Raw genomic sequence first — 15059 nt, 5'->3', positions numbered from 1 at the left:
GCAGGCTGTCTCAGGAGGAAGTGGGGAGGGTGAGGAAGAGGCTTAGCTATAGACCGGGCCGGCCGCCTCGTCCAACGCCCTGACCACACCTTCCCCACTCCCACTCCCAGCCCCAGCCAGAGGAATGGACTCGGCTTCTCTTCCTGGGAGGGATTATCCTTAGGGAAGGACGTGGTGGCCACGAACGTCTTGGGGTCCCCTTCTCTGAGGAAGCGCTAACCTCAAGAAAGGCCAGACCCAGTGCCCCTCTGCCAGCCCCTTCACTTGTGAGATGCTGGCTCCCTCTGCTGGCAGCTCCAGGAAGAGCGGAGTCCCTTGGCCTTAGGGAAGGCCTAGGGTTAGGAGTCCCACTGTCTGGCCCTGGGGCCAAGGATGAAGCCTCTGCCCCTGACAGTGCTGACCCAGTATCACCTGAGGGCTATTGCTAGTTCTTAAGGGTAGGCAGAAACTCCCCCAGCCCAGCTGGAGCCTGCCAGAGAGGGGCCCGTGATCAGAGTAACGAAAGTCCTGAGTAGGAATCCAGGTGCCTCCGTTTAGCAGCTCTGTGCAAGAGGGGCTTCCAGGGTTGGAGGGTCCCCGGGAGGGTGTTCCTACTTGCACTTCGTGCTCTCCTTAATCTGCCCGTGGCGTTGCCCTCAGCAGACCCATCACTGTGGCTGCAGGATTCCCTCCGGTCCTGGAAGTCCAGCCGAGGGGGTAAGGAGTGCCGACGCTTGTGGGCAGAGAGGGAGCAGGGGGGAGTGTGTAGAGGAGCCGGGCCACTGCCAGGCTAGTTTAGCAGGGGCCTTGGTGAACTTCTTTCAGGTGGAGTGACAGCACAGGAAATTCTGATTGTTCTAGGCAACAGGATGGGGGCGGGGGGGGGGGTTGCCTTGAGGAGCTTGTAAGGTTCCCTAGACCAAGATTTTCCCGTGTCAACCAGTTCTGTTATTTGGCAGCTCTGAGTTGCCCTAATGCCCAGAAAGCCCGTGTCTAGACCAGACCACATGCTGCTGCTGGGGGCTGTGGCTGGAGGGCGCTCCACCTGGAGCCACGGACGATGGGGGCCGTAGTCCTCTGGGGTGGGGGATGGCAGGTGGGAACCTGCTATTATGGCTGGGCCCTTTCCATGCCTCAGCCGCTTTGATCCCTCCTGACAGTCTCCTCATGCCCCAGCCTGAAGCAGGCAGCTCGGAGTGCTCCGTGGGCAGGAACCAGAGCCAGAGGGGCAGGGTTCTTCCCCACTGGCTGGAGGGCCCAGGAGGCTCCTACAGATTCCCATTCAAGCATCAGCTCATCACTGTAGCTGGTCAAGAGGGCAGGCAGGTTGGGGGAGGGGTGGGACAGGGACCTAGGTCCAGAGGCCGGACAGGTCATTGGTCGGTCTGGGACAGGACCCCTGGCTCTGAGGTGAGCCCCACCCCCACCGAGTACTTGGGGTCTGGCTGTCACACCTGCCCCTGACCAGCCCACAGCGGAGGTCCCTCTCTCCTGGAAACTTTGGTTCTCTGTTTTCACCAACCTTGTCTTGTGGGGCTGGCCCTCCTTACAGCTCAATTGTGGAACTTCTAGAATTTCCCAATACACAAAGTCAGTCCCTGTCCAGTGCCAGCCCACAAGCAGCCCCCAGAGCCTCAGGCATTGCCAAATGCTGGGTTTATTGGTCTGTTAACACTGAAGAGTATAATTTCTGAGCCAAAAAAACATACACACTCTGCTTCTCACAAAACCACTGAATCACTAAGGCAGGCACACAATGGCTGCCATGCTTGGTGGCAGCCAAGGACTCACGGACAACAGGGGTAGGCAATGGGGTGGCTGGCCCCCAGACCGGCTGTGCAGTGCCCAGGACAGGGGTGGGCTGGGGAGACTGTGCTGGATGCAGAAGGGCCGCGGGGCCCTTTCCCTGCTTCTCAAATGCAGGAAGTCTCTAGACCGAAGGGACTGCTGGACAGGCCCTGGCCCCTGTGGCAGAGTGGCCTCCTCGCCCCAGGGCAAAGCCCTAGCCTCAAGTGTTTAGGGGTGGAGGGGATGTGGGGACGGCAGAGCAAGCAGCGTGCCTAGGAGCTAGGCCTTCCCAGCACCCCTGGGTGAGGCTCCTCCAAGGGCACTTCCGGGTCTCTCGGCCTCTCCGCACCCTCAGCAGCACGCGGCCGGCAGAGCTAGCCTTGCTTCTCACCAGGGACAAACAAGGGAGACCCAGGCATCCTCCCCTGCCCCCAGACCCAGGGACTCAGCAGGTGCCTGAGATGGGCGCCGGGCCTGTCCCTGAGAGGAGGCTATGAGAGGATTTCCCCCCTCAAGAGCCACCCTGGGATTCCTCTGCAGAGGGAAATGCCCCCACCGCATTCCAGATCACCCGGCGGGCAAAAGCGTCACTTACACAGTTGTCAGGGAAGGGACTAATGCGTAAAGCGAGAGCCAGGCAGTGAGAGGGGACCCGGGCAGGTGCACGTGGGCGCCCTGGGCGGGCCGGGCCGGGCTCACCGCGACGGCCAGAGGCTGTGGCAGCGCTGCTGAGGTGGGCGGCTCCTGCACCCGTTCTGGCTGCCCCCACGGGGGCTGCGCTGGGCACAGGCACGCCGCCTGCCAAGGGACTCGAAGAAGAGGTACAGCACAGAGTCCCTTGGCCCACACGACCCGCGCCGGCTGGGGCCAGGCAGCTCCAGCCCTGTTAGCTCTTCTAGGAGAGGCCGAGGCTGCAGGCGACAGGGGAGCTATTCCCAGGTGTTGGAGAGGGGAGCAGAGTAGGTGTCCCCCAAGGCAGCCGCTCCCTGAGGCCAACCTGCCCCCTCCCTGCCCCTCCCCGGCCTGAGGCATCCAGGCCCCTGACTCGCCCCCTTCGCAGGGCCAGCACTGCCCGGAGTCAGATCCCAGGCTCACAAGCACTTTTTTAGGAACTCAGGTGGGCAGGCGGGGCCGGCTGGGGGTCGGGCAGTCTCAGCAGTGCTGCCCTGCACCTCTCCCTGTGCGGCCCGGGGGACCGGAGCCCAGGCCCTAGTCGGCCGCTGCTTCCCGGCCGCAGCCCTCACTTGTTCTCTATGAGCATCTGCACCTTGTGGACGAGCTCCCGGGCAATCTGCAGGATCTCCTGGGCATCGTGATGCTCAGCCCGTTCTGGGGGAAACACACAGACCCTGTGGGGTTGCTGGAGCGGGGCAGGAGTCTGGGAGGAGCCCGTGGCTGCCCACCCTACTGTTTCCACCTGCTTCCGGGGAAGGGAGCTCCTCCAACCCTGCCCAGGTCAGGAGTGGAGGCCCCCATGCCGCTGCTGGGGGCAGCCCGGATGGCCGGAGCAGCTCCTACCGTTGAAGAACTTGATGATATCGGTGAAGTCCATGTTGTTGTCCCGGATAATCTCACGGTAGGCCTCCACCAGGGCCAGGGCGATGAACAGGACAAAGTGCTCTGACGAGATGTGCCGGGCCGCCCAGATCACCTCCCAAACGGCAAACACATCCTCATAGAGCAGCTCTGGGGATTGCAAGGGGCTAAGGCTGAGCCTGGCTCCCCACGGGTCTCTGGATGAAGCCAAAGGTGGAGACAGAGCTCCAGGGACCCAAGTCCTGGGATTCTCCCCATTACACAGAGCCTAGTCCAAGAGGAGGGTTCCGGGCCCCAGGTCAAGACCCTGCCCTTCTCCTCGGTGACTGACTCCTTGCACACCGGGCTCGGGCCGACTTCACACCTGCACTCTTGTCAGCTGGAGCAGCTCTACTTGGATAGGCTTTGCTGCTTGAGAAGATTTGGTTTGAAAACAGTCCCCAAAACCACTGGCTTAGGGTGATTGTTGGCAGCACTTGGGAGTCACTGAAGGAGCTTTTAAAATTGTGGATGCCCAGGCAGCCAAGCTTCCTAAGCCTGGCGCTAGGTGGGGCCAAGGCGCTGGCATTTCTAAAAGGCTCCCCAGGCGGTTCCAAAGTGCAGTTAGGGTTAGGAATCACTGACTCTGGCTGGGAGGGATCTCCCACGCCCTGACCACTAGCCCCACCACTCAACCCACACCGCTTACCTCTTTTAAAATCCAGCAAGAACCAGCGGTAACAGAAGTAAAAGTGGGTGTAGTCTCCATTCTGATGCATTAGCTCGAACAGCTCTGAGTCCAGGATCTTACAGAAGTAAAGAAAGGGAGCGGGACTGAGCTGCCGCTGCCTCTCCCGGCTGCCCTTGCACTCGACTGGGCCCCTCGGCTGCACGGGCTGCCTGCTATTGCTCCCAAGCCCCTCCAGTCTCCTTGGGTGGAGGCTGCGCTCTGCTCCTCCACCCGTCTCTCTGGGAGCTACTCTTTTTGGAATTGTACCATTTTCTGGGTGTTTGATTCACTGTCAACCACACTGCTCACCAGAACTTTCATGAGCACAGTATTCACATGCTGACATTCCCTCTTGATCTGTAACTTTGAAACATGGTTCTCAAATGAAAGACACTAAGCTTATATGGAAAGGGCATTGTTGGAACACTCCCTGGCCTCCTGTGGGCAATGGATGAGCCCAGTGGTGCTGGTCACGAGCCCACAGGCAGCTGCTGACCTCACCTGGATGAGGGAGCGCATGTTGGCAAAGTGGGTGTCCATGGCGCCCCCATTGGGGAAGTTCTGGCTCATCCTCTTCATGAGGTGGCTGAAACAGCTGTAGGCCAGCTGATCTGAGGGGAAACGGGAGTGAGGCTGGCAAGGCAGGTGACCCCAGGGCCTCACTTCACGGGGGGGTCCTGTGCCCAGAGGACAGGGCTGGCTTACACCCCCACCCTTCCAGACCTAGTGGGGGTCTTCTTTTCCTTTCTCCAGCTTGCGTCAGCCCAATCCCAACAGCACTGTGGGAATGCGCTCTACTGCCCGCTCCCCCACCCCCGGGCTCGGTCCCTCACCGTTGTCCAGGATGACCAGGAGAGGTGCCAGCAGGTCGCACATGCCCTGCACATAACCCACGTCCAGGTGCTCCCACACGTAGCTGAAATGTCGGTACACGGTCACTACGGGGGGAATCCCTGGGGAGATCGTCCCTAGAGTAGCCTGCCACCCAGAAGTCAGCCTTTCCATGACCCTGAAATACTGGGAGGACCGTGGTCAACAGCCCACGACCTCTGTCCTCAAGGCCCTCAGGGGAAGAGACGGTGAACCGGCTGGGGCGAGGGCAATCGGCTAGGCTTCCTGGAGGAGTCTGGCTGACGCTGCGATGTGACAGACCTCGAAGAAGGAAGAGGGGTGGGGCGGGGGGCACAGCAGGGAAGGTGTTCCAGGCAGAGAGCGCCAAGTGGGATTCGGTGCGAGGGAGAGGAGCAGGGCACCTGCCGGACCTAACCGTTCCCACAGCAGGGCCCCTGCCTCCCGCCCTGAACCCCGCTCCAGAGTGGCACCTGCACATGATGTCTCTGAGCCTCTCGAGGTTGGGGGGCGTGAAGTACCAGTAATTGCGGTCACAGCGCTGCACATCCTTGTCTATGCGGTGCAGATTTAAGGCCATAGTATCCAGTAATTCTATCTGAAAGAGTGGGGGGCCCTCAGGAGTGAGTGGGGGCTGGCAGGGATGCCTATATAACCAAGGGACTCTGAGAACAGAGCCCTCCGGGGATGCTGAGGGACGGGCCCAGTGCCCCCTACAGGATGGTCAGGGCGCCCCCCCACCTGCCACCCACCAGCCCCCGTCCGCAAGCCTCGGGGTGCCAGGAGGGCCTCTGGGGCTGGACAGTGCCCGGGGAATGTCCACGTACGGTGTAGGCAGCAGTGCACACGGCCACCAGCTCGGCCCCTGCCTCCAGCTCGCTGGCCCGCGAGCCCTTGTGTGGGCTGGCGTCCCGGGGCTCAGAGAAAGCGCCGGCCGCTGGGACCAGCCCGCTGGAGCCTTCCTCCCCACCGCCATCCTCCTCCTCGAAGCCCATGCTCTGCCCCTCATCTATGCTCGACTGGATGCCCGAGGTCACGGAGTAATTTCGAGAGGATGGCAGTCCCGAGTCGGGGGAGTCAAACTCCACGGACTGCTGCCGTCCCGCCACAGCGGTGCCCGGGGGCCCCGCTCCCAGCTCCTGCTCAGGCTCGGGTCTGCAATCTTCAGTGCCCGGGGGCTCTGGGGGCTCCAGGTCATCCACAGAGATAAATACCTGGTGGGGGTGAAGAGATGGTGGGGCTCACAGCCCTCCTCCAGCCCCTTCCCTTGGCTTGCTGTCTCCTTCCCGGGGTCCGAAGCAGGCCGCGTCACGGCCTCCACACTGCGCCCCCACCGGCTTGCCAAGCCTCCCCTTCTGACCCATGCAGACAGCTGGAGAGCCATCAGGCTCCGGGCAAACAGGACAACACCACCTTTAGCCCTATCCAGGCCCCCACCCCCACCCCAGCCCAGCCTCTCTCTGGGGCCAGAGAAAAAGCAGGAAGCACTCCAGGATTCCCGTGGCGGCCGCAGGGAAGGGCAACCGGAGGCTCAGACACCGGATGGCCAACGTGAGCCACGTGTAGTTCTACAAACACCCGAAGTCACAAGGCTGCCTCAGGGCAGGAGAGTGGCGCACGACCGAAGGCCGCCACGAGCCCTGGTGAGGCTGCTAAGGAGCCCGGCGGGCGGCAGGCTGGAGGTGTGAGGAGAACAAGTTCTTCCTATGTTCAGTACTGGCCGTTTAGCAGGAAAGACAGGAAACTTCTCCAGCAATTGCCTAATCAGTTACAGGAGCTTCACACAAGCTCAGGAAGGGGGTAAGAAGGGAAAGGTAACCTGTTCTAGATTTAAAACAGCCTGCCACTGTGGACAAGTCCTAGGGAAAAGAAAAGAGACACATGCAGATTGTTCTGTTTTTCTATTTGGACTACATAGGGAAAGGGACGCTAAAAGCCGTTTTCACTTTGGCGAGAAGCATGAAGCGCTGGGTTAGCATCAGGTAAGCAGCACCGAGCCTCACGTCGGTGGCAGCAAGGAAAGCTACTGCTGCTCGTGGGCTAAGCAGCGGGGGTGCTGGTATGGACTCAGGACGGCACAAAACCCAAAGCCAGAGAGAGAGAGCACGTTCACGAGTAGGGGAGTAAGAACAAGGCAGGTGGGAAGGAGCGCAAGGAATTCCCTTGGTAGTTATATTTCTTTAAGTCTTGTTCCAGCTTCAGTTCTCTGTTAGTGTAAGGATTTAGTAAAGTAACAAGAATAGACGTTATCTAGAGAGACAATTTTAAAGAAAAAAACATACAAGTTAATAAAAGAATATCCTTAAAACAGAAACTTCTTATCGTTTCTGGTTTGGCCCCGCAGCCGTGGTCTGGGACTCGCTGTTCATCTAAAGGCCAGGGTGATGCCAGAAGGACTACATAGGCTCTGAACTAGCATATCAGTTCCATGTGGGGAGGGAGGACACCACAGTGGGAGGGAGATCCTGCCAGTAGGCGCCGACGGGGACCCTCTGAGTGCTGTCCTGGTCTCTGACCAACAGCTCTCGGTGAAACCTCCACGGTCAGAGGATAGCAGAGCTGAGAGGGACACCAGGGCCCAGAGAAAAGAAGTCACCCATCTTACTGGCCATGGACCTGGGACTCCAACCCTGGGCTGCCTGTTTCTAGCCTTGAGACACCTCTCCCTGTAGGAAGGAGCGCCTCCCTAGATCCTGATACATCCTTCTTTCCCTGCTTGTCCATTAAACCAGAACACAGTGTACTATCTCATTTCATTCCTGCGCCACTCAGAGACAGGGGCGGCAGGGGGGCCATCATCGGGCTTCTCAGCAGAAGAAAATGAGACACAGACACATTAAGCCATATTCTCCCAGTGACTCCTACTAGAGTTCGGGCTGCTGCTCAGGACTCCGCTTTACTCCTATAAAACGCTGGTGGCCCCTGCCCCCGGCTCCCCCAGGTCCCGTCAGGCTCACGTCATTGCTGATGGTGGAATCTCGGTGGACAAGGCGCTGCACGTGGCTATCGATGCTGCTGCCCGAGGAGAACTTGGTGAGTGGGGCCGGCTGAGCCTCCCGCTCCCGCTGCCTCACCACCGCCTCGCAGGCCTTCCACTCCGCCAGCACCCGCTTGTACCTTGCTGCCACTGCCGAGTCCGCCTGTCTCAGAGCACACCGTGACCATGGAGTGGGGGACCCCGGGGCCCAGCGGGGGGGGCACAGTGGGGCTGCCCTGCTAATGCCTTCCTCCGCCGAGTTTCCTTCCGGCTGGGGCGGCGCCGGGGCTGCAGAGGCCCCTTCCTGGGGTCCCTAAGCCCAGCTCCCCAGCTCCCTGCCCCATGGGAGTACGGGTGCCCTTACCTGCTCCATCTCTTTCTTGCTCATGCCAAACTTGTAGTGGCCAAGCAGAAAGGGCCAGACGTCCTTACGGATCTCATGCTCCACGCCTCCATAGTAAACTTGCCGTAGCAGCTCCAGCTCCTTGTAGTTCTGAGGGACCCCGGAAGTAAAGACCATATAGCCCCCACGGTCACCGCAGCCCAGCTGGGCGACCCCATCTGCATCCCTCCCATGGAGTGCTGGGGCTGGGGACAATGATTCCGTCACTCCGCCGAAGCCCAGGCAAACCCTGCTTTGGGATGGGCACGGCCTCCGTGCCCCAGATTACAGCTAGATGAGATCCAGTTCAACCTCCTTCCCTTCCAGGATAGGCAACGGAGCCCAGAGAGATGCAGAGATTTGCCCAAGGTTTCAGAATAATGTGGATGCACACTAGAACCAGTCCAGCCCCCTTCCCATGGAAACCCACAGACCCAGCTGTCTGAGATTCTACCATGACCTGGGCCACCCCAAGGCCATCAGTCCCGACCTCTACGACATTTTACTTGAATGCCCATCTGGTGTAGGAGAGCTGCTCCGGGGGCAGGCTGCCCCTTACTCGCTGCTGCTCCCCCGCACCCCACCAGCCCCTTGACCCAGCCTCCGGCCCTGGCTCCCCAGAGTGTGCACCTTTTCGTCCTTCTGATACTTGCTCCACACATCCTTGGTGAGGCCCCCTGAGGCCCCCGGGGGCCGGGCAGGAGGGATGATGTGGTGACGCACCAGTGCTGACAGATGGGTCCGCACCGTGGACAGGTGGCGGCAGTAGGCCAGCCCTGTGGGGGGCAGGGGGAGCCAGGACCCATAACAATGGTACCTCCCCCAGCTCCCACCCCTCTCGGCCCCACCCCACCCTACACTCACAGCCATAGAAGGCCCGGGACACAATCTGCCTCTTCATGCTCTCACACAGCAGCCTGAGGGGCAACCTGTGGAAATAACCTGGCTCAGAGGGGAGGGGCTATGGCCCCTCTGGTGGGAGGAGGTTGAGAGAGAAGGACATTCTGGCCTGGGGGCAGGTAAGGTGCTCGGGCGGTGTGAGCAGGATCCACAGCCCCGCAGCACCTCTGCGGGCTCCCTGTGTCTGTCAGTCACCCTGAGTAGACCTGCTGGGGACCTAACCCGGCCCCCAACCACCCAAGGGACTTTGGGCAACTAACCTCACTTCATGTTAGTGAATCTTGGTTTCCTCATGTGAAAATGGAGAGAACCATCTCAGGGTCACGAGGAGTAGCAGGCCAAAAATGAAGTTAAGAGGTAAAAGAGAACAGCCCTGTCATCAGGCGCTGGCTAGGACCCTCACCCCAGTGCCGTTCATACACCATTCCTGGCACGTGGCAGATGCCGATAGCTGGTGTGTCCTCAGATGTAGAGCCTGAGGGCAGCGTCCGTGCCCACACTGGGAAGGAGAGCTCCCGCGTACTGAGTACCTACTATGTGCTGGGCACAGCTCTGGGCGCTCACTGAGTCACACACCTCATTTAGTCCTCACCAGTACCTTAGGAAGCAGGTGGTATTATTCCCATTTTACAGATGAGGAAACTGAGGCTCAGAAACATAGAGGCTCACAGAGACTCAGTAACTTGTCAAAGTCACATAGGTAGCAGAAGGGAAATTGAACCCAGGTCTGTCCAACTTGAGGCCACCCTGTCAGACAAGTGCCACAGCCCCTCAGGGCAGAATGCGCACAGGCAGACCCAGGCGCAGGGAGCTGGTGTTCCGGGCCCTGCCCACTCACCGGTCGGGGACACAGCTGCAGCGGCTGGGGCTGGCATATGGGGAGCTGCGGGTAGAGCAGAAGAGGCAGGAGGAGCCCTGGCTGCACAGGGACTCCAGGTGCCAGGTTGGCAGGCTGGGCCCAAAGCCCTGCATTTCGATCATGTCACCAGCATCTGAGGACAGGAAGGGGGCCATGGTCAGGGCCTGGCAGGCCTCCGCCCCACAAGCACCTGTAGCATGCCCACCTCTGTGCCCAGAGCTGCAGCATGAAGTCACCCACTGGTAGCAAACCACCAAGGTGGCGCCTGCCTGGTCCAGAGCCCAGAGATGGAAAAGGTGGAGAGAGAGGCTGCCTGACACTTCCCACCCTCCAGCTAGTCTCTCTGCGTGTGATAAAATACTTGGACTGAGTTGTGGATACTTGTGTCTGTTCTCTCCATCTTGCTATCAGCAATGGAAGGAGCACTTGCTTTTCTAGAGGGAGGAGGAAGAAAGAGAACAACAAAAGCCTAAGCTCTCTAAAACGCCGCCAGCTGGCTTGGCCCTCGATGGTGCAGCCTGGTCCTCCCGGACAGACTCTGAGATGGGCAGGAAGGTGCCTGGGATGCTGCAATGCTTTGAACCTCTCCACATCAGGAGTCTCCACTGTTCAACGCTCCTGAGGATCCCAGAGCCACTTGTCCCAGTCGCCAGACCTTGCCCCTCTGAGGGTTCTAGACCCTGTCACAGGTTAAGGAGGAGCAGTGCTCCCCGACCCAGCCCAGGTGCCCTTGCTGCCAACTCACATGGGTTCTTCCTGAGTTCTCCATCCTCGCCCTGCCTGACTGCATTTAGCATGGTGGCCTCCTCCAACCACACAGGTGAGCTGGCAGGAAGGGCAAAAGTCCCAGTGCTGTCAGGCCACTGTGGGGGCGGTGCTGGGCACCTCGCTCCCCCACCCAGAAGGAGGTGCCCACTGCAGCCTCAGAAGATGCCTCCTCGACACATCTACCCCACCAGTGGATGGAGCCTTCTCAGCCAGCCCAGCTGGTCTGAGTCAGAACTCGAGACCCTTGAGAGTTCCTAGGACCCAAGTGGGGCAGGACACTGCCCACAGGGGACTCTGGCAGGTCCAGTGAGTCACAAAGACGAAGCAAAGTAAGGGCAGAAAGCGTAAGGACCAGGAGATGACACCAGGAGGGAAGGGGAGAGCAGAGAAGAGGGAAGAAGAAGGAATGAGAGCTGTATGTGTGAAGAAGAGGCTTTTCTCAAACAGCATTTTGTCGTACGAATCATAGCCTGGGCCCTGGCCTGCTAGAAGTCTGAAGCAGACCTGGGCCCGGTTTTTGTCAGAGCCAGACTCCAGCTCTGGATGTGCCTTGGTGGGGAGGGCTGAGCTGAGCCTCCTCCAGTCCCCTCAGGGGATGCCCTTTCTTGGCCTGAGACTCTCTTTCTCAGACCCACAGCTGGGGTTTTTGTAGGTATCTGGCCCTTCAGCTCCACCAGGAGGCAAATTAAGGGAACATACGTGGTGTGGAGGGGCTGCGGCTCTGGGAGTGAGGAGTTGCAAGCCATGCCCAAAACTGGGAAGAGGGAGGGGACAAATGCAGGTGGGGTGGGGCAGGAGCCCAGCTCATGCCCCTGCAACAGGCAGGAGAGAGGCCAGTCATGGGAGGGGGGTTTGGGAACAGGCCCAGCCAGGCAGGCAGCAGGCAACAGGCGGGCAGGCGGGGGGGGGGGGGGGGGGAGGGGGTACGACAGGTGCAGAGGATGAACGGTGGGCACATAGGGAAACAAGCTCACGCCCAGAAAGTAGGGCCCAACTGAGGCAAGACTCCTGGGTCAATGCTCTTCACCTTAATTCTCCAGGAAGGAGCTGAGCCAGCCAGCATTGAACACTGCATCTCTGAATTAACCCAGTGCAGACAGCTGGAGCTCTGGAGTGACTGGGTGAGGGGCAGCAGGCTGGACATGGGGGGAGTGGGGGGGATCTGCTGGGCCAGCTTTGACTCTGACTCTCTCCTCTGAGCATGAGGAAAGTTTGAAGCAAAAATGATCAGGGTGGTTGAACCCCACAGCCCCTAAGACTCCGAGTGAAAGGTGCCTGGCCTGGAGCAGAATTAGAGTGAACAGCATCTCTGCTCTGTGGGGAGGTAGCAGGAAAAGGAGGTGGGGTGGGGGGAGGGAGAGGAGAGTCTGGACACCCGCCACTTGATTCACATGCACAAGTCAAGCATGTGGCAGGCCTGAAAAGCAACGGCTAGTAGAACGGACTCAACAGTGTTGTCATTATGGACTGGGGTGGAGGTGGGGGCTCCCACATCAAATCCCCAACCACCTGCCAATTCTCCTCTCAGGTCTCCTCTCCTTTCCCCAAGTACTGGGGGCCCAGGGGCTGTATATTGGGTTGGTCTGGTTCCCGAGTTCCCCGAGTGGAAGCCCAGACAAGCCCCGAGGCCTCTGGACTCCATGGGCACGGGGGCTTCTCTGACCCTGGAGGCCTCGGCCCTAAGACTAGTCGGGGTTGGGCTTCCTAGTGCCAAGTCTGCCAAGACAGGGGCTCTGTTGGGACCCCCAGCCTCCAGCCTGATACCAGTTCACGCGGTAAGAAAGGGATCCCTGTCCTTCCTGACTCAGCCTTCCTACACTGCTCCAAGTCCCTTAACCTGTAAATAAGCATCAGTCCCGAGCCCAGGTTTGCAAGGAGTCAGACAGCGGGCTGTGTGCAGACAAATTCAGAAGTGAGGCTCCCCTGGACTCCCGCTCAAGGGGGCCTGTGGGTCCTGCCAGGAGGGCTACGAGGGAGGCAAGGCACAAGGGCAGGCACGAGGTGGGGGGGCGGCTGCAGGGCTGTGCTGGGGGTGTGCTGCGTGCTAGGCCACAGACTTAGCTTCCCAGGGAGTGGGCGGGCCGGGGGCCTCAGTGCTGATTTGGTGGCTGGGCTAAGGAACTGGGCTGTTTGGCAGAAGTTTGTGGAAGCGTAAGGGGAGTGTCACATATTCTTAGATACCCTCTGTAGGGGCAGGAAAAGGGGAGAAGAAATTAATTCTGTGGCATGGGAATGGGTGGGGACAGGGAAGTTCCCTTAAGCTCCAAGAAAGCTGGCTCCAGCCCCTTCATAACCAATTTTCCCTGAGCATCTGGCCTAGACTTCTCAGGTCCCCTGGCCAATCGCTCTCTATAAAGAGTAGGGTTCTCCTCCTCTACCCACCTATCTCTGTGCTAAGAAGGATGGGTGGTGGACAGAGGGACCAATGTGGAGGAACTCAGCACTGTGCCGGGTCATTTACAGTGAAGGGACCTCCTCTGTAATCATGGACTCTGAGGTCTGTGAGGGTGGGAAACACCTGTTTTAGACCTCCGGCACATTTATTTCTAGATTTCATGCTCCAGGCAGTACCTGCTAGAGCCGTCAGCCCTGCTGAGTAAACCCAGCCCTGGGTCTCTTTCCATGGTGGCTCCAACACCTCACCTGAGCCACAGGACTCATTCGTGTGAGCTGTCCAGCTCCCATCCCTGCCCGGGAGGGGCCTGAACCTCTATCCTGTTTCTGTTAAGTCAGAAGTCAGAGGTCCAGGGCCGGGAGGCCAGTCTTCCCAGCCAGCAGGGGAGAAAGAAAGAGACAATGCCGCAGCTTGGCCAGCACGGCCCCCAGGAGTGGGTGTAGTGCTTGGAAAGACACTCGAGGTTCCCCAGAGGCGACCAGATAGTCACATCTTCCTACCAGAGGATCCTCACTCTCAGGCATGAAGCCCTCTCCCTTCCAGACTCACTGGGGAGCCCCGAGCCCCCTGCTCTCTGTACCATCCCCTCTTCTTGCCAGCGCCTCTTTCTGCCCTCCCTGACCTGCCTCCTGATGGGGGACCACCCCAGTCCCATAATGCCAACACTGCCGTCCGAGCCCCTGCGGTGGGTGGCAGGTGGCCCAGGGGATGGGGCGGGGCAGGGGCGGGGCAGGGATAAAAACCTTTCATCGGATTGGGAGCTGTGAGGTTCCGCGAGCAGATCATTGAGAGCATCGCGTGCAGTTTATCCTCCTCTTCCTCATCATCGTCCACCGAGGCCGCGCGGCTGGCCGCTAGGTGGTGGTAGTTAATAGTGACTGCTCAAAGAGAACAGCGAGAGAGGCAGAGGCATGAGGACCTGGTCCTGGCAGGAGGCACCAGACTCCCTCCTTACAAGGAGGGGACCAGGGTCTGGGTCGCCTCAAACCTGCTGGGCACTGAGAACGGGCTGGGGGGACCGAGAGCTGTCTGGATGATTTACGGGGGAGAGTGTGGAAGAGAGTGAGGGGAAGAGGCAGCTCCAGAGCTCCCCTGGAGGAGGCCCTGTCCAGGAAGAGCAGCAGACGGAGAGCTGACGGGGGGGGGGGGGGGGGGGGGGGGGGGGGGGGGGGGGGGGGGGGGGGGGGGAGTAAGGGGAGTGAAAGACAGGGACCAGTGGGGACAGGCAGGCGGCTCAGGAGCTCCCTAGCCCTGGCCAAAGCAGGGCACGACTGTTGGCAGATGGATCCTGATCGGTCTTCAGCTCACATCAGAGTCAGGCTGAAGCAAATCTGCAGGTTACCCCAAACCCCCCTCTTCAGACTGTGAACCCCAACCTCCTCAAGGTCTGCCCAGCGCTGCACTTGAGCAGAACCTCAGTCACTCCGCCAGGTTCCACCTCCCGGGGCCCTGGCTCACCCTCTGGGGGTGCAGTCCTTGAAGCAAAGTGACCAGAACTGGGAGATGCCAAGGCTTAAAGAGGGGACATGGAGACTGAGTCATCTCAGCTGCGCAGCAGCCCAGGATTAAATGCCAGCTTTGCAAACACATTCTGACACAAGGCACGGCTCCTAGTTAGGCACCTCTGGGAGGGGGACCGCCGTGGCTTGGGCCCGTCAGGCCTGCTGGGGCCATCTGTGCTATGGCTGTGTGCTTGCCGTCTTGGTTGTCCGTCTGCTAGGACAGAGACAACTCCCTGACAACTTCTGGCACCAGTTAGCAAATTTAGGGAGCAGGTGGTTCAGTTGGCAATAAATGCTCCGCGCTGGTAAATCCCCGGACCTCACCCCCAAGACCGGGGACTCTGGCCCTGAGAAACCTATAAGGGGCAATGGCACTCACATCAGAAAGGGAAGTCCGGTGTTGGCGGATACCTAC

The 15059-nt window shown here is 59.8% G+C and overlaps 1 protein-coding gene across 2 annotated transcripts in view; it reads right to left on the bottom strand.

The window, feature by feature from the left end:
* Positions 1 to 1620: 1620 nt before the first annotated feature.
* SGSM2 (small G protein signaling modulator 2) overlaps positions 1621 to 15059 on the bottom strand; it is a 34059-nt gene continuing 20620 nt past the window's right edge. The window contains exons 12-24 of one of the 2 annotated variants that reach the window (XM_032428774.1): positions 13886 to 14020; positions 9959 to 10112; positions 9085 to 9149; positions 8851 to 8996; positions 8203 to 8331; positions 7819 to 8001; positions 5689 to 6075; positions 5335 to 5459; positions 4846 to 4928; positions 4514 to 4623; positions 3992 to 4088; positions 3286 to 3453; positions 1621 to 3096 (exon numbers count right to left, since the gene is read on the bottom strand). In XM_032428774.1, coding sequence (XP_032284665.1) covers positions 3008 to 3096; positions 3286 to 3453; positions 3992 to 4088; positions 4514 to 4623; positions 4846 to 4928; positions 5335 to 5459; positions 5689 to 6075; positions 7819 to 8001; positions 8203 to 8331; positions 8851 to 8996; positions 9085 to 9149; positions 9959 to 10112; positions 13886 to 14020 — 1871 coding nt within the window. In that variant the 3' untranslated portion in view covers positions 1621 to 3007. The remainder of the gene's footprint in view (positions 3097 to 3285; positions 3454 to 3991; positions 4089 to 4513; positions 4624 to 4845; positions 4929 to 5334; positions 5460 to 5688; positions 6076 to 7818; positions 8002 to 8202; positions 8332 to 8850; positions 8997 to 9084; positions 9150 to 9958; positions 10113 to 13885; positions 14021 to 15059) is intronic. The other variant, XM_032428775.1, reaches the window with a different exon arrangement.

Source organism: Phoca vitulina, unplaced genomic scaffold, assembly GCF_004348235.1.
Source record: "Phoca vitulina isolate PV1807 unplaced genomic scaffold, GSC_HSeal_1.0 scaffold40, whole genome shotgun sequence".
Taxonomy (NCBI): domain Eukaryota; kingdom Metazoa; phylum Chordata; class Mammalia; order Carnivora; family Phocidae; genus Phoca; species Phoca vitulina.
The sequence above is the reverse complement of the archived record's forward strand: the minus strand, read 5'-3'. Positions and strand labels throughout refer to the sequence as shown.